Below are 21,412 nucleotides of genomic sequence, written 5' to 3'. Positions count from 1 at the left end.
GTTTTCGTTAGGTTTCATGAGACACCTACTAGCAAGGACAGCATGTTATTTTTAATCTTAACCTTTTTTGCCTAATGAAAAATGTTGGGATGGCCCGTCCGCTAATCCTCGCCCAGAGCTAAGGCCAAAGAAAGACATTAAGCCCCAGACAGACTGTATGTCAGGCAAAAGCAGAAGGCTGCGGCAGCCCGGCAGAGAAATACTGAGTGAACAATAACCTGGCGGCCTTGTTTGCCAATACGTGTAGAGCCAAATGCAAATGAACACAGGTTCATGGGTCCAAAACTGAAAACAAACGAGGGCAGGATGAAAGGAACGGAGTTTCAAGCAAATCCCCGTCTTTATACAAATCTTCTCTCCCCTGCCCCCTCCCCAATGGCTCCTTGCCAACTCGGGAGGGTAGAGATCCCAGGGGGCACTGGCCAGGCTGGGCACCTGCGGGTCTCACTTCAACAAGCTCTGGATCGGCCCTCAACTCTGAGAGCCCCTTAGAACCCCTTGGGGGGCTTCAGGGAAATGTGCAGGCACCACCCCAGACTCTGCCTTTTGAATCTCGGGGCTTGGGGGCACTGGCTTGGATGTTTTCAAAAGCTTCTGAGGTGCTTCCAGCGTGAAGCCAAGATTGAGAACCTTTGCTCAGATAAATGGAATGACTGTACTGTGTTACTGCCTGATCCTTTATTTGAACATAGCTGAAAGCGGCTTTATCACACAACAGTGTGTCTATACATCCTCATTGATAACAGCTGCTCACCTTGGGCACGGTTCTCCATTTCTCTCTAGGTTGTTAAAACTGGGTTAGGCAAAAAAATAAGACAAAACCCAAAAACCAAAACTGGGTTAGGCACTAAAGCCGTTCATGTGCCTACTTGTTGGCAGGGCCAATCTCCTGAGTCAGACACAGGCATCAACGCCAGGGTAACCCTTGATTAAAGAGGCAACTTTTTCCAGGGGTCTCTGTTTCCAATCTAATTTAAGATTTCCTCCTTTAAAAATTCCTGTTTTCACAACTGTAGACATAGGGAAGGAAGAAGATAAAATTAAAGGAAATCAGCCGCTTGCATTTTTGGTTTTGTGTTTGTGTCAGTCCCCTTCTTGTTTTTATTGAATGCCGTCATACTGTATCAGCATTTGCCAGAACATTTAAAAAATGCCCCTTCTCTCCAGCTTCAGTTTAAGAGGAAGTGGCAAAGGCCATAGACTCAGCTTACCCCCAACGGCACAACTCTCAAACTTTGCACAAAGAAAGAGATGCAGTCTCCCACCCAGACCTCCAAACCCACAAACCAGCCCACCATTTACATTCCAAGCCTGGGCCTGGGCATATGGTCGACATACATTCTTGGTCTTACTCATCCAAAGGTGGCCAGCAATAGAATTTGAGCCACCAAGTTTCCATTCTCCCCACCCCCCAAAATGTGCTGAAAAATCTTTGGTTGTATTTTCAGTTTAACTCCTGACTTAGATGTCATTTACTGCTTGGTTTTCTCTAGCTCAATTTTCCCATTTGAATAATGGGAATAATGTTTGTCATCTACCTCACAGAGTGACAACTAACTTATTGACATTTGACATTTGAGGTCCTTGGATGAAAGGTTGTCTATAAGTACGAAGTATTGTTATTTCGTAATCATTGCGTTGGTGTATGTATTCATTCATAAGGAATTTTGGGAAGAACAGCAGAAATATAGCTAGATATATATTTTTTAAATATTTTAACTTAGAAAAAGTCCCAAAGAGGGGTGTTTTTTAGGTGTTTTGAAAGCACCTAAGTTGCATTTTTGTTTTTCTTTTTTTTTTTTGTCTAGAGCTACAGAAAAATTCATGGGGAGGAAAGTAAGGGTAGGGGGGTTTCCATTTGGGGAACTTGATTTGCCAAGCCTTCTTAATGACGATTCCACAAATGTGGCTGCAGCTGTGAGGACAGCTGGAGAGACCTGTTGTCTTTCTGGTGCCCTCTGATATTTTGCAATGTCTCTTCTGATTGACACCATGACTGGGTGTTGCCGCTCTGGCCCGGCCCTGGCTGTCATGAGGGCGTTGCCACTTGGGCAGGGAACTGGAGAGAAGATTTAAGTTGGTTTGAAGAAGTAAAATTCCTCCTTGAGCTCATGAGCAGAGCCATGGAAACCTGAAGACTTCCCCCTGGGGCTCTGGGGGGCTTCTAACCAGAGAGGTGAGTCCCTTACAAGCTGTCACACCATAGAAAGAGAAGACCTCTGGCTAAGGTAGACAGGCTGATTGATACAGGTGACTGTATTATTGTAGAAAGGCAGGGCACAGGAGCTCTAGAAAGTTCACTGGGGTCCCTCTGCCGGCCTTCTAGGACAGGTTCTCACCTGGTTCAGGGAGAGAGCTTCCTACTTGTCCTTCTGTGTGTGCTGCGAAAAAGGAAGCAATATTTAGAGCTGATTTAAGCCCCATCCCCTGCAATTTAGTCTGTCCAATGCCAACAAAACCATGCCTAGCTCACAAAGACCAGGCCCTTCTGATGCTGATGTGTGAAGAGAACTGGGCACTAGACTGAACAAAAGGTTTGCTTTTGTTAAAAGGTTTAAAATGGATTATAATGAAATTATAGAATCACTGCAACCACTCTTACTTATGCACTCCTGCAAAGGGAAAACAAAGTCACTGAAACAGAAAAATTGTTCCCAAAGGCAAATTCGGTTTCCTTTTTGGTGACCTGAGAAAGTTGACCACAATTCCATTCAAAACCTTCAGGCACTTGACTTTTTTTTTTTTTTAATATCCTTTACCTTTTTAATAAAAAGTAAAAAACAAACAAAAAAATACATCGATGTCCTGAATAGAACCTCTCTATGTAAAGGTCTCACTAAACAAATAAACATAGGACCAGACAAAAGAAATGGAGCTGCGAATAGCAATATGATATATAATGAAGCATTTATATATGTATGTATATATTATATATGAATGTGCGGGTATATGTGTGTGCACCTATGTACGTATAAATATGTAAATATTTGCCTACATATGTCACACACACACATATATATTTATACTGACCTCTTTAGATTGAAGTCCAAGGCACTTTTTACAATGAACAGGTTAAAGCCATTAATTCAGAACATAACTGTTTCTGGGTACATATCGATTTATGGCGCCAATATCACAATTCACATCTTTCCTTGCTTACTTCGGAGTGTCTGGTTGGCGTAACGAATAAGACGCTTGGTTTTAAAAGAGATTAGGAATGTTTCTAGGTGGTTAAACTAACTTCTCTTGCTAGTTTCCTGTAGGGAGGAGGGTTCCCACTGGTGGGATGGTGAGTTTCTCAAGGAAGGAACACAGATGCAGCTATTTCTGTACTATGCTGAGCAGAAAGCCAGGTGGCCTTCCAGGGGACCTACCCCGAGGAGCCACCTGATATTCTGATGGCCCTGCCAGCGTACACTAAAATGAAAACCTTAAAAAGGTGCTTTGACGTGGCTCAAGGCAATGAAGTGAGTACTTTTAAAATTAGACTGGGAAGAGACTGCTTCTTTGTGTACACCACCCAAGCTATATGACCTCAAGGGGAATTTTAAGATACATTTGTTTTTATCATTATGATCATAGAGGACCTTTACTTCCTCAAATAATTCTGTAGATGAGGGTCAAGGAAGAAATGGCTTGATCTTCTGATTATTAATTTTGTTGGCCAGTGATTCTCAACATGTAATATGTATACAGATCACCTGGGGACCTTGTTAAAATGCCCAATGTGATTAAGTAGGTCTGGTGTGGGGCCTGATATTCTGCATTTCTAACAAGTTCCCAGGTGATGGTAATGCTGCCGGTCCATGGACCATGCTTTGACTAGCAAGAGTTAGCATAGAGCTATATACCTGAATTACTGTCCAAAGGTCTGTTTTCCCCAAATCAGGAATTTGTATTGGTTTCCTTGACTCTAGATCGAATAATAACTTTGAGTAGAAAATCAGAACACTCTCTATAAATGTACAAGTCTTAGTCTGAGAAAGGCTAGAAGGAAAAGCCAAAAGAGCCAGTTCTATTTAGTAGCAGAAAAGTATTACGAGATAAATCAATTGCCACCAGTCCATTCATCGGTCAATTATAAAATTGAGAAAAACTCATTTCCATCACCCAGTGAGTGGGTAACTTGCTAAAAACTGGTGCCCTGGTGTTCTGATGGCTTTAATGAAGCTCTGCCTAACATGTTATGGGGAGCAGTACAGAGAGAGAGAGAGAACTGAGAGAACTCAGCTCAATAAGAATAAAATGTGTGTCCAAGTTAGGTCTCAGCTACACAGGCAGAGTGAAACTGGGCATTTAGATATTTCTCTTTCGAATGGCATGACTAATACCATTGAAGCCCCAGCCTTACCTATATTTAAGCTCAAATGAATGGAAGTGTGAGAGGGTTCCAGCCTTTTTCCCAGGAGAAAACCTGCCGTTTTGCACTATCAGTATACCTGGGTGAGTCGTCAGAGATTGTGAAGGGAAGAGATGCGCATACTCAGTTGAATCTACCCTGATGCTACTTGGTTTGCACCTGTGCAGCACTATACGGAGTGATGGTAACAAATGAGGGTCCTCGTTGGGAGGAGGCCCACTGATTCTAGGAAACCTCTGTTCTATAACCAAACACATCCTGTTTTCATCTACAAATAGTCCTTTGGTCAGTCAAAGGAGGGAAGTGAGAAATTCTACACGTGTGTCTCAGAGAAGGTGGGGCATGGATGTCATAGTTGCCAAAGTAGAGAATTTGCCACAATTTTGCCAGTAAAGGAAAATATCTTGATTGAAACTCTTCCTTCCTCCCAGCTGGAGTAAACTAGCAGAAAAGGAAGCCCAGCTCTCTGCGTGTCCCGCCTCTTCCCCTCAGTCCCTCAGGAGCTGTGCTCAGTGTTGTGGATAAACATGTGCAAACCCCGCACCCTGTAGGGCACTGCTGACTCAGGAAAGCACGTCTGCACACCAGCCTCTCATTGGGCCCCGGGTAAATGGAATTCCAATCCCAGTTATACTCTGACACAGAGAAACTTATAATGCCTAGAATTTTGAGTCTCTTGTGTCACAGGAGAACAAGACTCTTCCTTATGCCCCATTCTGAAATTGCCAAAGGAAACACCAGTTGACTGTGTTTGAGACATGTCATTTATGGAAGAGGTTCTTTGCATTTATATAGAAAGAGCCTGCACTTTTATTAAACTGGCTTTGCACAGCTACTAAAGGAGTGATGGCTTTTAAAATCTCTTCTGAAATGGCTTGAAAGAATTTAGGGTAGAATTAGTCATCTAAGCTGGGAACAATGTTCTTTTGTGTCTAATAGTCACGTCTCAGAGAATTAGAATATGGCAGTTCTGTAGGCTGAGGACCCTTGGTCTGGGTGTCAGGGAATCACTAACAGTGATGTGTACTCAGAAACAGTCGTTGGGAGAGCAGGCTGACACCGGACCTGCTAAAGACTAGTTTGATACAAAATGTTAGTTGAAAGTTACAATATATTTTATAATATAGCAATATATTTCATATTTAAAATAAACTGTTATACTTTCTCCTATCATTAAAAAATAGCAAGCAGTACAGAGGCAAGATGCAAATTCATATTGAAGCTCATCTGATTCTGAATATAAACACATCAGTTTCTGAGTTCACCATGAAAATGTTTCCTCCATTAACATCTGTTGCTCTCTTTTGTTGTTCTCTTCTGGTCAGTGCAGAATGGAGAGTCTGGGACCAGCATTGAGTTGTTGCGCCATTAAAAAGTGTGTCTGATGAAGGTGGATCAGTCCTGGTTGAGATTCAAAGACTGAGACAATATGACACAGCTAGAGAATGTTGTTTATTCCCTGTCCTTCTTCTGTGAACTTGGATGTTGGCTGTTCCGATCAGATTGATATTTGCTTTGTCAATATATATATATATATAATTTTTTTTTTGGCTATAAATTCAGCATCTCTTTGGGATCCGAACTATAGGTTGGTGTTGAATTTTGTGCTTTTCCTCCATCAGCTTGGTTGGTCACAACGTCTCTTTTGTTTGTTTCAACACATGGTCCAGGCCCAAGAGTACAGCTTCCAGAACACGTTTCTCAGGTGTGTAAACAACTGTGGCAGGGCACTTGGCACCTAGATTTGGAGGTCATACGTTGATGATTTGATAATGGTTTTGTTCAGAGGGAACTCCAGTTCACGTTTGGGCATTTCCAGTAATGGTGTAAGAAAAAAAGATCACAGTTATTTTTTTTCTCTATCTGTATGTATTTATATACCATTGCACTGAGTACTTTTAATAAGCTTCGGTCTATTTTAGTGAAAATCTACATATTACTTGTCTGACAGGAGTTTACTGTTTACTATTCACACAGCCTGGCACAAGCTTTCAGGATGAAGAGCGCTCACCTATATTCTACTGCCAGAGGCAGACAGTTAATATTGCTATCCCTGTAACATTCCTTTCTTAGTGGTATCAATGATCCCGTTCCCACAGTGTTTACTTTGGCGGCAGTAGAGAAGGAAGGGATACTGTCCAGGGCGTCATTAAGCTGACTGGCTGCAGGGAAGGGAAGGGGCTGTTCCCGCCTACCAGGAAGCCACCAGATAGCTGTCTAAGGTACTGAAACCGAATGCCGCAGAGTCAATAGGGGCAGCCAAATGGCCACTGATGGAGCCTTCATCTGCTTCTAAGCAACATCCAGGGAAGTAGGATGATTGTGTAGAACTGGGACGTACTTTAGGATTTAAAAGCAGTAACTTTAAAAGAGCAGTAACCTAGTGGTAGTGCAATGACTTCATAGTGTCTCAGTTGCGGTACTGTGATGGTAGCAACACCATGGGTTCTGGGATGAAACACTGGTTCTTAATTTGGGGTGCACTGTTTGTTGAGGTATGCTCTGAAGGAGAGAGGTCCTGGAACTATGTGCTAATTCCATACTTCTCCCTGCTAATTTCACATAGGTTGATATGTAAGAATTACTTTTTGGTAACTATTGACTACATTCAGAGGCAACATCAAAGTGCGCACTTGCCAGAGTCAGTCTGGGCTGCTGTTGTTGGCAATAGTGATTTCATTTTAAAATCTATTGAATACTTTGTACTTAGGAATATTAACTGTTACCTTCATTTTAAGCATAGAGAAATTGAGGTATGAGGTGGTTATATTCATTGGCCAAAGATGTGGATCCAGTGTTAGAGTTTTATTTATTCTGATTCTGCGTCTCTAGTTTTCTTCTCTTCCATCATTACTTATTCACAAGAAATTATCAAAAATCTAAGGGGGAAAGCCTCAAATATTATATATTAAAATCATTGTTTCTTCAATGCTGTTTCTTCTTGGCCTTTAATAAATAACAACAGTTTGCACTTGCTCAGCACTTTGGAAATTACTTGCACACACATTTTCTATACCTCTTCAGTTATGAGATTGTTGTTATACCACTGGTACTTGCTGAGGTCAGAGGTTAGTGGTGATGCAGGGCCTTACCCCTCTTATTCTTTTGCGTTGCATTAAGCATTTCTAGAGAAATGATGTCATGAAGTTACATATTAGGAGGATGGCAAGAGCAGTTCATAGACACTTCATGATAAATTTATTGATGGTGATCACACATATGTGGTCTTTGATCCAAAGATGCTGATTTTTATTTGGACTTCAATCTAAGGAGGAGTGACTCCCTAGTCTGCTGTAATTTACCAACTGATGCTATGTCCTGAAATTCCACTGAGATTAGTGGTCTTAAAGTATCACAGTACATCCCTGACTTTACAGTACATGAAGCTATAATATGGCTTAAGCGATGAGGGGGTGGCTCTGTATTTTTAATTCAAGTGTCTAGATATTTTAGGGAATATTAGAGTACTTTTACCTGACACTGAGTTATCAGAAGGATTATAGTAGGGGCTCTGCCACTGGGTCATCCTTCCAGGAGTGGGCAGAACTCAATCAGTTCAGTACTGGAGTGAGGTTACTGTAATTAATAGTTTTTCTGTATAGCCAATTCTTGAGTAGATAATTAAACCTCCTCCACCACCAAACTTGAAATTACAGAACAAGAAGTCATGGCACGAGAATCCACCTGCACCCTTTCCCCATCTGACTAAGATGCTGAGGCTCAGTGGAATTAACCAAAAGATGGGCTGTAGGAAGAAAACCTGGGTGAGCTACACCCTAATCAATAGCTAAGTCATCAAGGGTTGATTGTACTTGCAGGAGAATGGGCAACTTCCCCACATAAAGCTGAAAAACCAGCACAGAGAAGCAGCCTCCCATTTACCATTGCAGGATCGACATGCAGATTTGATCACTGTTTTTTTTTCCCGAAGAGTAAGTACTCTTTCGCCAAGGATAAAAACCATACATAGCTATTGCACTACCAATAGGTCCAGTCATGCTACAAATGCCCATATGTTTCTAGGATGCCAGTGGCTACCGCTCCTGGAAATATCTCCAACCACTCTCTTTGCTAGTGTTGCTAGGTTATGGGTCATCAGGATTTACCTAAGTGAACAGCATTAGTGGTGGGTTAAAGAAGAGTCGCCCACAGACAGTGATGGGTCAATGACAGTCTACACACACTTTTTGGCAGGAGGGGTAGCAGTGGAGTCTTGCATGCCATTTGTTTGAAATTCAGATTAAATCCCTATTTGTGTGCACCTGCACACACACACACACATCACAGGGTTACGGGGGAATGGGAAGGGTGACCAGGAATTAAGAATTGAGGGCTGTAGGTTAGATGATTGGGATTGGCATGTTCAGGTTGACCCGTCAGCGCTCTTCACTTCATTTCTTTGTGAAATGAACTAACGCCACAAAGAAACCGCACGGTTATTTCATCTGCTTATTGGTCTGTTTATATGTTCAGCTGTCACTGAAAACAGGAGCACCATTGCTGGGACATAAAAAAGGAGAGGGATCTTTTAGATAATCAATAGTTAAAAGGACAAGCAAAAAAATGTTAAAGCCAGCAGCAAGTGCGGCATCTATGGTGTGCAAAGCAACCAAGGAAAGTGCTCAAAGGAGTTATCAAGATAAAAATGAGGGCATCAAGGGAAGAGCACAGCAATGAAAAGAGATATAAGACGAGGTTGAACAAGAGACCAGCTCTTCTTGAAAGAGTGGCCTTTCTAGGGTGGTCTACCTTTTGCTGTCTGATGATTCCCTTGCCCTTAGAAGACCAGGCCCAGTGCTGTAGAGGAAAAGTCTTCACAGCTAGACTCTGCCTTTGGAAAAGTGGTGATGTCCTGTACAAAGTGAAACCCAACAGGACAGCCATCCACAAATGACACCCTTCTGTTTTACCCTAAACAGATGAAATATTCCCTACAGTATGATTTAAGTCCCCACAAGCAGACGTCAAAGACCTCAGAATGAGAAATGTGATGATTAGTATGATGGTTTTCACATTACAAACATTATGCATGGTTAGGTGATGGAGTGCGGAAAATATCACGCATCCCCATGCCCCCTCCTCACAATGCCTGTCGTACACTGGCTCTGGATGTTTCTGGAGTCCCTTGGAGTTTGAGATGTATTACAATAGTTTCTGCACCAAGATTAACGTGGCACAGCAGGAACAGGATACTGACAAATCCCTGTCACCTTATCTTACCCACAGGGTTCCCTAGAATCTCCCTTTATCCTCATAACCTTACACTTTGAGGTGGTTTTAGGTCAGGTAGAAAGGACCAGCTGGGCCACTCACCATCACTTCTCCCAGCTCTCAGGTGAGGCACTTGACCCCTTTGCGCTCCTAACATCTGGGGCTGTAAACCTGTTGCTGGATAAATAGCACTGAGCAAACCCCCCTGACAATACTCCTATTCATGCAGGTGTCCTGGGGTCGCACCTGTCGGCGCATGTGTGTGCTTGCCTGGACAGGTCCCGCCCCCCTTCCCTCACACACATACACCTGATCATGCGCTCCAGTGGAACACAGCTTGTTTGGATATAAGATGAAAACTCTGCAGAAGCTGTTATTTTTAGAAGGCTGCTTATCTCTCCAGAATGCCAATTTTGGCTTGTCATTCATCTCAGAGCAAGCATGGTGCATACCCAGGGCAAAGCACCCTGTTTTGTGTTTGAAGCAACCTGCATCTTCAGTGAAGCTCAGGACGTGGCCGACACTGGCAAACTACCTGAACTGACAGCACCCACATCCCGATTCAGACCAACTCAACGTGCATTTAGAGAGTGCCTACTGCGTGCAGGGTAAGGTACCAGGTCCCTCTTTATTTGGGCCAGGTGCAAACCAGAAAAGACCTGGGTTGACTGTGGGATGTGTATGTGTGTGTGTACATGCACACGCTTGCAAATACACAGGTTTATATGGGTATTAATATTGGATGGAAAGTCTGGCTTTTTATTTGTCTATTTTTCTTTCAGTCTAAATTTTGTTTTATGACTGTGCGAGGGATGGCAGGAAAGCATGTCTGTCTTGGCAAAAGCTGTGGGCAGCTCTCCCTTACTTTGTCATCCAGGGGCTTCCTTAGACAGAAGGAACGCAGACAGGTGGGCTGGAGGACCCCGGGGTGAGGAACCCATCCCCCAAGCCTGACACCACGCCCTCCCCCTGCGGGACCCTCCTCCGGGCTGGCTTCACTGCCGGCTACTTCAGTGCATCTGAGCTCCCACCCCCCACCACGTGAAGACCTGAGATTGAACGTGGGTGTCTGTTCTCCACCAACTGTGCCGCAAGGGCCCTACCAGAGGCGTCGCTTCCTGTCATCTCCTCTTGCTGCTCCCGAGTAGAGGCACCTAAACAGAGATCAGATTTCTGGTTTCAAGGCATATCAAACCAAGCACGCTGAATGAACATGAGTTAGTTAATTAGCTCGGTCTCTCTTCTTTACGTTCCCTGGTCTGCATGTTCCTTGATGGCAAAGCGACCAGGAGAGAGTTGATTTGCATCTTAAGACCTATGGGTAATGCTTCTGAAGTGGGGAGTTTTATTTAGCAACTGCTTGAACTCGTGTACGGGGTTGGGAAGGAGGTGGAGCTGACCCCGATTGGGCTGTCGGAGAGTGGGGTGTGGGTGGTGCCCACTGCCACGCTGACGCCCCGGGCCTCCGTGAGGGCAGACAGGAACTGCCGCTGCTGCTGGCGCAGGGTGTCCGCGATGAGCAGGGGCAGGGAATTGACGCTGGCGGTGAGGTGCTCCAGCTTCGACTCCAGACTGCCGATTTGTTTCTCCAGATCTTCGCTCCGATCATTGAGTTCTGTGATTAAGTCATACATGACGTTCTGCATCTGTTTGGAGAGACAGGGAGACGACAGGTCATTGCAGAGGAATCTGCAATGGGAAAAATGAAATACTCCTCCAGATTACACTTGAAATACAACTCCTCCAGGGATCAACTTCCACACCGGCCGTGTCGGGTCTGGCCAAGGACAGAGAAACAGTTTACTTTCTTGAAGACTTGGAGGCTCAAATAGCACAGTGGGTTTTTGTGTGTGTGTGTTTTTGTCTGATTACAAAAATAATGTATATTACTTATAAAAATAGATTAGAAAATATATAGCCTGGAAAGGCAGCACTTTCTTCTTCAATAGAACAAGTCCCTGAAGTGTCCTCATGCTCTTACTTCGTCCAACCTCTCAGCTCATAGCGCAATGGCACCTACTGATGAAAGAGACGGCTCTGTGGTGGGGAGCGGACAGTGCAATAGACTTAGCATTGGTAGGCCAGGTTCAAGTACACGTCTGCCACTCACTAATAATGTGCCTTCCCTCATGCCCCTTAACCTCTCTGCTTGGTTGCCTTATGAAATAGGAGTTAATAATAACAACACATAGTTGTAGAGCTGTTGCTCCCCGCCCCCCGCCGCCCCAACTTTCAACACAGCAGGCAGAATGTACAACGTACAACGTAACTCACTCAGGACGGGGCTGTAGTGAAAGGGAGCTGCCTCGCTGAGGTTACAGCCCCTCTCCTGCCTGGTCAATGAGGAGGGACATTGCCTCAATGTGGGACACCCCTGAAGGGCCAGTCCACCTCCGGAACTCCCGTGGGTTGGTCGAGGCCTTTGTCAGTCAATCGTATCACAGTGCAGACTCTCCCTCTGCCCCATCCTGCTTCCCTCGCTCCCCAACAGGTGCTGTCCTGGTGGTGTCCCCAGTAAACCTCCTGCTCTCGGTGCCATCTCCCAGTGTCCCAGGGACCCGCCCTGTCACCACTGCTCACTCCCCACACATCCCATGGCCGACAGCCTCCCCACCTCTCAGCCTCCCCTTAAAAATCATCTCCCCCCATTGCCCTTGTTAACATGGCACTTTGGTCCCACCCCTACCCCTGATCCCGCTAACCCTGCTCAACTCTTTTCTTTTCTTCATGCCACCTTCTAATAAACTAACTAATTTGCTATTTCTTCTGCTTATTATTGTCTGTTTTCTCCCCTCCAGGGCGGGGACCTTCGCCTGTTGTGTTCACGGGTGTGTCCCAAGGGCTTAAAACAGCATCTGGCACCCAGGGGATGCTCAACGAACATTGTTTGATGGACAAGTGTACATAAACATGCCTAGCAAGGGGGTCTGTCCCACGTGGTCGGCACTAAAAGACGTTGGTAGAACTAATGAGTGAATAAAGTGCTGGCACAGGGGCAAATCACCGTCCCTTCCATCCTTTGGCCAATGTAGGAGTTTAACTGATGGGAAAAGACCTTTTGCGCCACAAATTGTTTCCATATACCTAGAGAGTTTCTCAGCATTTCCCACCGAGACCTGAGTGGCTGAAGGAAAGGAGAGAAGACTCCCGAGGGGGCCCAGCCCAGGGCCTGCCTCTGGAGAGCAGGTGTTCCGTAAGCTTTTGTGAATGAACATTGAACGAGGTCGTGAGAGCAGGGGAGCAAAAATGCGGTACCTCCAGGGAACTGCCAATAAAATAAAACTTTAATGTAATAAAATAAACTTGTCTTCTGAGAGTTAAGTTATAAAACCAGGTCAGAGCAGCACTGAACAAAGGCAGCTTGTGACAAGTGCACCATTTTCGGTCCTACATCTGCTCTTTGTTCCCTGGCTCCATGAGAGGCCATTCATTCAGGCTGTCCCCACCTGAAACCCGGGCGTCATCCTCTCCCTCAGGCCCCATAGCTCACCAGCACAAAGTCCTGCCCACCCTACGTCTACCCATCCCTCAAATTCAGTTCATTTAATTGAAATGAAACCACTTTTGTTCCAACCGTACCACCATGGTTCTGACTATCCTCTTACCAGGCAACTTTCTGGGTATAATTTGGCTTCCTGGGTTGGGCTGTAGAGCCCTTATCTAGGTGACAGTCACATGTCTCCCTGCAAACTAACAAGGGACATCAGACTTGGGAGCAAGGCTCTTGGGAGACTTCATGCTCTCGGGTGTTCCTGTGGGCCAGGTTGGCGGTTGCTTAGTACCCTCCCAAACCCCACCTGCAGGCACTGTGGCTCTAGGGGCTTCTGGTCATCTGCCAGTGACACCCTGTCCTATTTTACCTGAAATTTCAAGTTACTCCAGGAAGATGCAGAAACCATTGGTGCTCGCGGGGGCCAAGGTAGTAGGGAATGAGGTGAACGAAAAAAAAAAAGTAAAGGAAGGTGGCAAAAAATGAGAAGCCAGAAAGGAGATGGGAGAAGGGGGATTGAAAATGTAGGGATACCTTCCCACCAGGAAATTGGCTGCAGCCCCAGAGGGAGCCGTCACAGAGGTGGAGCGAGGCAGCTCTGCTCTGCAAAGGGCAGGACTCTTCTGTGGCCGCCTCAGAGGAGAGCGTGACTTTAGAAGCAAGAGTGCTTCCTTCATTAATTAACATTCACAGAACCTCTTCAGGGTGCGTGTTCTTCCCAGAATGTACAACACCACAAATCTATTTGACCGCAGGGGCACCCTAACGAGCTCTGGACTGAATCCGGGCCCCTGGGTCTCAGCCCCAGCCCTGCAGCTCTCCAACAGCCCGACCTTGGGATGGTCTCTTTGGACCTTGGTTTCCTCATCTATATTCCTCATCAGAACTACCACATGCAAAACTGTTATAGTTCACAAAGCATTTTCACAGATACCGTCTTATTTGATCAGTGGAGCCTCAGATGTGGGGAATGATTTTTACACTTCAATGGAAGACACTGAAGCTAGCATACAAAGCCTCCCAGCGTTCCCCCACCCCATCTCTGCCACCCTACGAGCGAGCTCTTCAATACAGCAAGTGTTATCTGGAGGCCACACGCCCTTTTCTTAATCTAGAAAGGACCAAAGGACAGGGGTGGAAGGTGGTGAGCTGGGAGGATGAAGCACAGAAAGAAAAGGGAGAGAACACTGTTATTATTGTCTCCCGTGTTCTGCTGCTTTTGGTGACAGGATACCAGGGGGAACGTGGACCAGTGTGAAAGACGCTAGGCTGCTGCCAGGACCTCGGCTGAATCTCCTGGGAGGAAAGACGAAACACTGGATGGATGTCAGAGTTCACCCTCCCTGCAGGTCCCACACCACTCCCAGTAGCCCTGCAGATGCTTTCCCTTCACCCTCTCCTCCACACCCTTTCTTTCCAGGTAACTTGCTCCCAGGTTATTGATGGTTTCGTTCCCCCACCCAATTCACGTGAGCCTCTTTCCAGTTCACTGAGTTTTTTGCTTCACCCAGTCTGCTCTGCACGGGGCCCTGTCTCTGTGAGAGGCGGTGGCTGGCACTGAAGAAACGCAGGCTTGAAAGTCCAGTGTGCCCGCTATTCCCAGGAGAACACCAGCCACAGCCTGTCCTGCCAGGTGAGAGGGGAGGCAGAAACATGGCTACCTGTAAAAGAAATATTTTGGGGCTTGTTGGGCCATTCCTGCACCTCCCAGTGTGGGTCCCCAGCCATGTTTGCCCTACCCGACCCCCCTGCTGGCCTCAGCTGATTGGCCCAAGGGTGGACACGTGACCCAAACTAGCCAGTCATCTCATCCCTTCTGAGAATTTAGAATTAAGACCAATAGGAGGACAGCCAATCGGTCTTTGCCTGTGGCTAGAACTAGAACATGTACTCTCTGGATAGGGGCCTGCCACGGTCTGCCATGGAGACAGGGGGCATAGAAAGTTGTCAGGAGATGAAGGCGAGGGAGAGAGAGAAGCAGGCACTTGAACAGGAGAGAGAAGAGAGGGTGAGCGGATACCTTTCAGGGTGAGGCGCACTTCTAGGTAGTTCCTTCCTGAAGTCTGACCACATGCCTGCCTTGAGGTTCTGCCTGGAATGAGACTTCCTTGTATCCTTATAATAAACACCTACAGTTTAAAACCTACTTCCAATGGGTTTCTGATACTGGAACCCAAGAGTTTTAAGCAGTGCACCCAAGACCATGGGGGGCTCCCTTCTGCACTTGAGCATTCCATCCACATCCTTGCCTCCTCCTGGCTCTCAGGAGCCCTGCACTCCACCACAGCGCCCCCTCCAAAGCACACAGCCTGTGGGCTTCTCCCCACCTGTGCCAGCCGCACATTCCCTGACTGAAGTCCTCCCAAGCTTAGGAGGCCCTTTCTTTGGCCTGATCCCTTCATTGAACAAGGTGCCTGCACGTGGCCCAAGAACTGGCAATGTCTCTGATTGCACCATCTTTTCAAAGGGGGATTAATTGGCCCGAGGGAGTTTCTCTTGCTTACCCAGGGAATGTGTTCCATGATGATAATCGACATCTGCTGGAATGTTCTGCCAGCCTGGCCCTGGGCTATACATTTGATGTACAATTTCTATCAAGAGGCAATGAGGGGGCTTCCCTGGTGGCACACTGGTTAAGAATCCGCCTGCCAGTGCAGGGGACACGGGTTCGAGCCCTGATCCGGGAAGATCCCACATGCCGCGGAACTAAGCCCATGCGCCACAACTACTGAGCCTGTGATCTACAGCCCGTGAGCCACAACTACTGAGCCTGCGCACCTAGAGCCCGTGCTCCGCAACAAGAGAAGCCACTGTAATGAGAAGCCCACGCACCGCAACGAAGAGTAGCCCCTGGTCGCCGCAACTAGAGAAAGCCTGCACTCAGCAACGAAGACCCAATGCAGACAAAAATAAAAAAAAAAAAATTAAAAAAAAAAAAGAGGCAATGAGGAGGAGGGGCTGAGGAGGGGAGGCCCTTTCTTCATTGGCGCCTACACTCAGCTCTGCCAGCGGTGCAGCCTCCAATTCCTTCACTCCAGAGATTTGCAAAAGGAGAGAGTTCCTTTATAGTATCAACAGCAGTTCAGGGCCAGAAATGCAGAATGACAGTAGGGCTCTCAAAGGAGGGCTCTCGTTTTTGGCATCTTCATGAGAAATAAAGAAATGCACTCCTCACCACCACCAAATTGGGGCCAGAAAAGCTGAGTTGTAAGGACTGCAGGATGCAAGAAAATGAGTTTGCAATTATAACGGCAAACCGGAAGGATCCTCCTAGGTGTGACCCAGGCAGTAGCATCGCCAATATCACCATTTGGTCTCGTCAGTGTGCTTCACCCTGTGCAAACTCAGTGTACAGCTAATCAAGCAACACACCGAAAAGATGTAGTAGGTCAGCTAATTAAATCCCAGCAAAGACTGACCTGAGTGACTGAATTTAAGAAACACACGCTAGGTTTTAAAAGTCAACAACACGCACTAGTAGATTACAAGTGTCAAGAACTCGAACCCAGATGATTTTTTAACAAAGGAGGAAGCAGTCTTTGCTTTCCTGGTCCTGCACTGTCCAGTTTGGCCAAGGCCAGGCCTTCACAGCCACACCTGATAAATTGAAATGCCAGCATCTGAGAACCCTTTACGGGGTCTTTGGATTTTGCCACTCACCTTGGAAAGGTCCACCAGGGTGTTGGCTTGGTCACTCAGCTTCCTCTGCTCCATCTTGACGCTCCTCAGTCTGCGGGAAAGAGTCGTAACAGCCATGCTCTTCAAGCGCTGGGCTCAGCCCCGTGGGCAGATTCCACACCCACATCAATTCATCTGGCTTTGGAACCCAGCCCAGGACCTCGAACATGGGTGACAACTGACCAGAATCAAGGGCTTGGCAGGTCCCCAAGAAAGCAAACTCCTGCCTCCACGTGTGCCTACCTTCAGTCATTATAGTTTCCGCACCACTCTCAGGTCAGTTCTCGGCTTCTGTTCCCTTATCTAGGCTGTGCCTTCCACCTTAAGTGCCCTACTCTCAGCCTTTCAGCATTTCCCCAAGCCTCCAGGTCAGAATAAATGTTTTCATCCTCTACTTTTAAAAATCCACTATACTTTTTAAATACTTAGCTTACAGAAAGCACTGACCACAATTTGTTCTGCTTCCAGTTGTAATGTGGGGTGTGTGTGTGTGTGTTTGTGTGTGCACGCGTGCGTGTGTGTGTGTGTGTGTGTGTGTGTGTAGACTATGAGAGCCCCCTGAGGCTCCTACCTAATTTTTACCTTCCATAGCAGTCTGTCCAATGTCTGGCAGTGGCAGGTGCAATAAGTGAATAAACAGACTGATCTGCGTCCAGTTCACCACCCCCAGTGGTTGTTGAGTGGAAAAGAATGGATTTCTCCTGCTCCTCTAAGTATATGAGAAGACACTGATGGAGCTCTGGGGAACCCACCACTTCTAATCTGGTCCTCTGGTGGCTGAGCTGCCCCGGCCTACTCACTGGTGGATTGCTTGGAGGAATTTCCTCTGGTGTTTCCTGACTTTGGCGTGGTCAATCTTCTTTAGCAGCTTTGTGTGTTTATAGATTAGCCACGTTTCCCGAAGGACATTGGCCGCAGCATTCTTGATCTAAGGAAAAGTAAATAAAACAGACCGCTATCAGGTAAATTTCCCTAGGTTCACATAACATGTTTTGTTATGTCTGTCGATATAGTCTACCTTATAAGGAAATGATTCTGCAACGATCTTTTTCCTTAATGAAATCATGAACTCTTAGAAAGGATTATTAAAATTCATCTCTTATTAATCCTGTATTGGACACAGTAGCCTGGAGCCCGAAGTTGAGGGGTGGTTCCTGTCTCTTTCTTAATTATTTCAGGACTGCCTATCCACTGTTGTTGCTGATGCTATATTTAGATAGGCTACATTACCAAGACCTGGAGGCCTGGGGCACACTTTGAATAGATAAATATGTACCATTGCTGCCCGTGGATGCAGAGTTCCATGCTCTACGTGGGATTTCTATTTAGTGTACATGGTACATTTCTGGGGTTCACAGAGTAAACAGATTTCCTATCAGCTAGAGATTTTATTTATTTATTTAAAATTTGTATACCATTTTTAAAGGTTACTTTCCATTTACAGTTATTACAAAATATTGGCTATATTCCCCGTGTTGTCCTATACATCCTTGAGCCTATCTTACACCCAGTGGTTTGTTTCTCCCACTCCCCCAACCCCTATGTTGTCCCTCCCTGCTCCCCACTGGTAACCACTAATTTGTTCTCTTTACCTGTGAGTCTACTTCTTTTTGGTTATATTTACTAGTTTGTTGTATTTTTTAGATTCCACATATAAGTGATCTACAGTATTTGTCTTTCTCTGTCTGACTTCTTTCACTTCAGCTGGAGATTTTACAAGGCCTCTCTGAGGAAATGTCTTTCCCACCGAATAGAACTCTAGGTATTAACAAGTCCATTGTTTCCTTTCCCAAATGGCAAAAAACATTTACACTGCAATTTTACATGTAAATGTAATTGGCATAAAACTGAAATCACTTCCAAACAGTGTCTGAAAATCAGTGAAGATATTTTGGTGTGAAACCAGAGCTGCCTCTCTCCCAAGGCTGGCTCTTTCACTGCACTGCAATCACACATTTCAACATATGACGCTGTCATCTGTTGACATGGAAACCACTGATCTCACCTGGCTCACGACAGAGCTGAGACGTATCAATGGCATCCAGATGGCAGGGGACAAAGTTTTAATCCAAACACAGACATCTTCAGCAATTAGTAACAAGAGCAAGAGGAAACATTTCTTATTAAGCACAAGCGAAACAGATTTTTGATTAACTGTTCCCATTTCTGTCAGCCATGCAAACTGGCACAGGCCCACAGGCCCAGGGCCTGGAAGTAAGTAGGCCAGCCTAGTAGAAATCAGGTTACTAGCCAGAAAGGATTTTAATAAAATTGGAGAGTACGGGCCTGCTTCTTCAGACTGACATCAACAGATGGGACGTTGTTAAAATACTGAGACGTGTGGGAAGGCCTGGGAAACATTGTTTTGCAGGCTGATAACTTCTGTGTGTATGTTTTAAAAATTTATTACTAAGGCTGGATTATATTTTTCATTGGCGCTGGAGTGATATTCTAAAAGAACAGCTAGGTCTTCTCAGAAATGTCTAAGTGACATAAATACTGCCTTTTTGTTCAGTAAAAATCTACCGTGAAGATGGTTTTAAATGACTTAATTGTCCACCTTTGGTACTTTCTTGCCTGAAAGGAAGCAGGTGGTGGTGAGAAGAAGCAGGTGGTGGTGAGAAGCTGGAAATGGTAAGTGTCCAGGTGAGGAGGGGGGAGGTAGAGGAGGGTGTGGTCACCGGGGTCCTGTCCAGGGGCTGGAGTGGACATCAGCCTCCTGGCAAAAGAGGCAGCATAGAGGGAAGGCTTTCTCTCTGTGGAGTGCCTACTCCTGCTGCCCTTCTGTGGGGAGAGGGCAACTTGACAGATGGTTTTTTCAGGTTCCCTAGGTGCTTAGCCTCCAAGGAAAGCCTCACAGAAGAAACAGGAGGGAAAAACCTGCCCAGCATGTCCGATGATCGGCAGAGCCCCAGTTACACGGGTCTTGTCTTTGGAACACTGACAGAGCCGTGGAGTGTCAGTGCTGATGGGCCTTTGACAACTGTCTCTGTGTTGGTGTGGAACAAACATTTGAAACTGGAGAGGCTGCAGGTGAATCCTTCCTCTGCCAGTTTAGGAGTAAGTGCTTAACTATCTATAAGAAGGGAAAAATAAATCCTTACCTTAAGGGCTGTTCTGAGGCCCAAAGGAGGCAATACCCATGGTGCTGATGGTGCTGAGGCTAAGAGCGGACATCTACCAGGTGCCACTTTACATATGTGTAAACTCATTTAATCTTCACAACAACCCTCTCAGGAAGGTACTAATATTATCCCCATTTTACAGATGAAGAAACTGAGACAGAGACCAAGACCGTAAAGTTATAAACGGCAAACTGAGTCAATGTGGATTTAAGTGTTATAGAAACTATAAAGTACCATAAAGATACTAGTTAGTTATCATCATCTGGCCCAACCCCCCCATTGAAAATATGAGGAAATGACAGCTTCAGAGATAGAATGTGAGGGCCAGAATCCCACAGCTAGCTGACGGCAAAGTCAAAACAAGAGCCAGGTCCAAAAAGAGCATACGGTTTTCATGTGGTCTGAAGAAAGACCTGACTGACTACATGTCATCTCTACACAAACAACATTATTTCCTGTTTTCCAGGATCAAGGAACTGGAAAGGACATTAGATTTGTTTTTAATCATCATGGCCCTCACTTAGCAATATGACAGAACAGGGAGTCCAGGTCCCGCACTTAACTTTAGCCCAAATATAAGGCACTAAAATCACAGCACAGCCTGGGTAGCTGAGCGAAGCAGTCACGGCCTCTTTATGGTTTTGAACGGGAGGCCCCTGCGTATTCAGGAAAGCGATGTTAAATGCAAGCCGTGGTGCTGACTCTGAATTAATCGCCAGCAAACAACCTGGCACAAAGCTGAGCAGATCAATATACACGAGAGAAAAAGAAACAGGCTTTTAACTGCCTCGTGCTTTCCCACGTCGACAGTGACCGCTCTTGTGACCAGGTTCTCCCTCCGATTCACCTGGCTGATTGCTTTGAGCATCGCCGGGGTGGGAGGCAGTTGAGGCTGTGTGCCCCTCCTGGGATTCACTGAGCTTCCATAGGGCTTCCAAGCACCACTCCCTGATGGGGACTTGGGTACCCACTGACTTCTCCTAGTGGGCGGGGCACCAGGGCCAAAAGATGCTCTTGAGGGTGAGGGTGGGAGTGGGTGGGTCAGGGAACTGGGAAGGACTGGGTAAGGTTGGCCATGATCCGACGGGCTCAGGGACGGTTAGAAGAGGGCCGTTTGTGCATGGAAGACTGGCTGTTGCGTCCCCCAAATCCATAAGCATACGAGCTAATTGTTTTCTTTGGGCCCATTCATTCTCTCCCAAGAATTGTATGCTTGTACTCTGACGGTGGCCAGAGAATTGGCTCCGTGACCTATGTCCTTCAGGGAGGGCTCTAAGATTCATGAGCCCGGGCAAGAAAGTCATCCAACTAAGACCTTGCATACAATCCTGACAGCTAACATTCACAGAGTGCTTACTATGTGCCAGGCTCCATGCTAAACACTTTCTGTTTACATCGTTCCACTAGCCCTCAGAAAAACCTCACAAGGGGATGAACGATCATCTCCGCCTTGGACCATTGCGGGAACCTCTCTGGGACTCAATTTTCATATTCATTCCTTCCCCAAACATTTACTGAGCCCTTACAATGGGGCAGATACTGTTTAGG

General features: G+C 46.0%; 1 protein-coding gene and 1 long non-coding RNA gene across 4 annotated transcripts in view; one reads left to right on the top strand and one right to left on the bottom strand.

The window, feature by feature from the left end:
- Positions 1-2,085: 2,085 nt before the first annotated feature.
- LOC117312598 (uncharacterized) lies at positions 2,086-20,888 on the top strand. The gene is made up of 5 exons (XR_004526992.2): positions 2,086-2,176; positions 8,179-10,179; positions 11,164-18,953; positions 19,324-19,373; positions 19,562-20,888. It is a non-coding gene; the product is annotated as an uncharacterized lncRNA (long non-coding RNA).
- The window catches only part of KCNN3 (potassium calcium-activated channel subfamily N member 3), a 220,271-nt gene continuing 206,022 nt past the window's right edge, over positions 7,164-21,412 (bottom strand). For 2 of the 3 annotated variants that reach the window (XM_019919766.3, XM_033858005.2), the window contains exons 6-8: positions 17,540-17,667; positions 16,722-16,791; positions 7,164-11,217 (exon numbers count right to left, since the gene is read on the bottom strand). In XM_019919766.3, coding sequence (XP_019775325.1) covers positions 10,921-11,217; positions 16,722-16,791; positions 17,540-17,667 — 495 coding nt within the window. In that variant the 3' untranslated portion in view covers positions 7,164-10,920. The remainder of the gene's footprint in view (positions 11,218-16,721; positions 16,792-17,539; positions 17,668-21,412) is intronic. The other variant, XM_033858010.2, reaches the window with a different exon arrangement.

Source organism: Tursiops truncatus, chromosome 1, assembly GCF_011762595.2.
Source record: "Tursiops truncatus isolate mTurTru1 chromosome 1, mTurTru1.mat.Y, whole genome shotgun sequence".
Classification (NCBI taxonomy): Eukaryota; Metazoa; Chordata; class Mammalia; order Artiodactyla; family Delphinidae; genus Tursiops; species Tursiops truncatus.
Note: the sequence above shows the minus strand (reverse complement) of the source record. Positions and strands in the feature narration are given on the sequence as shown.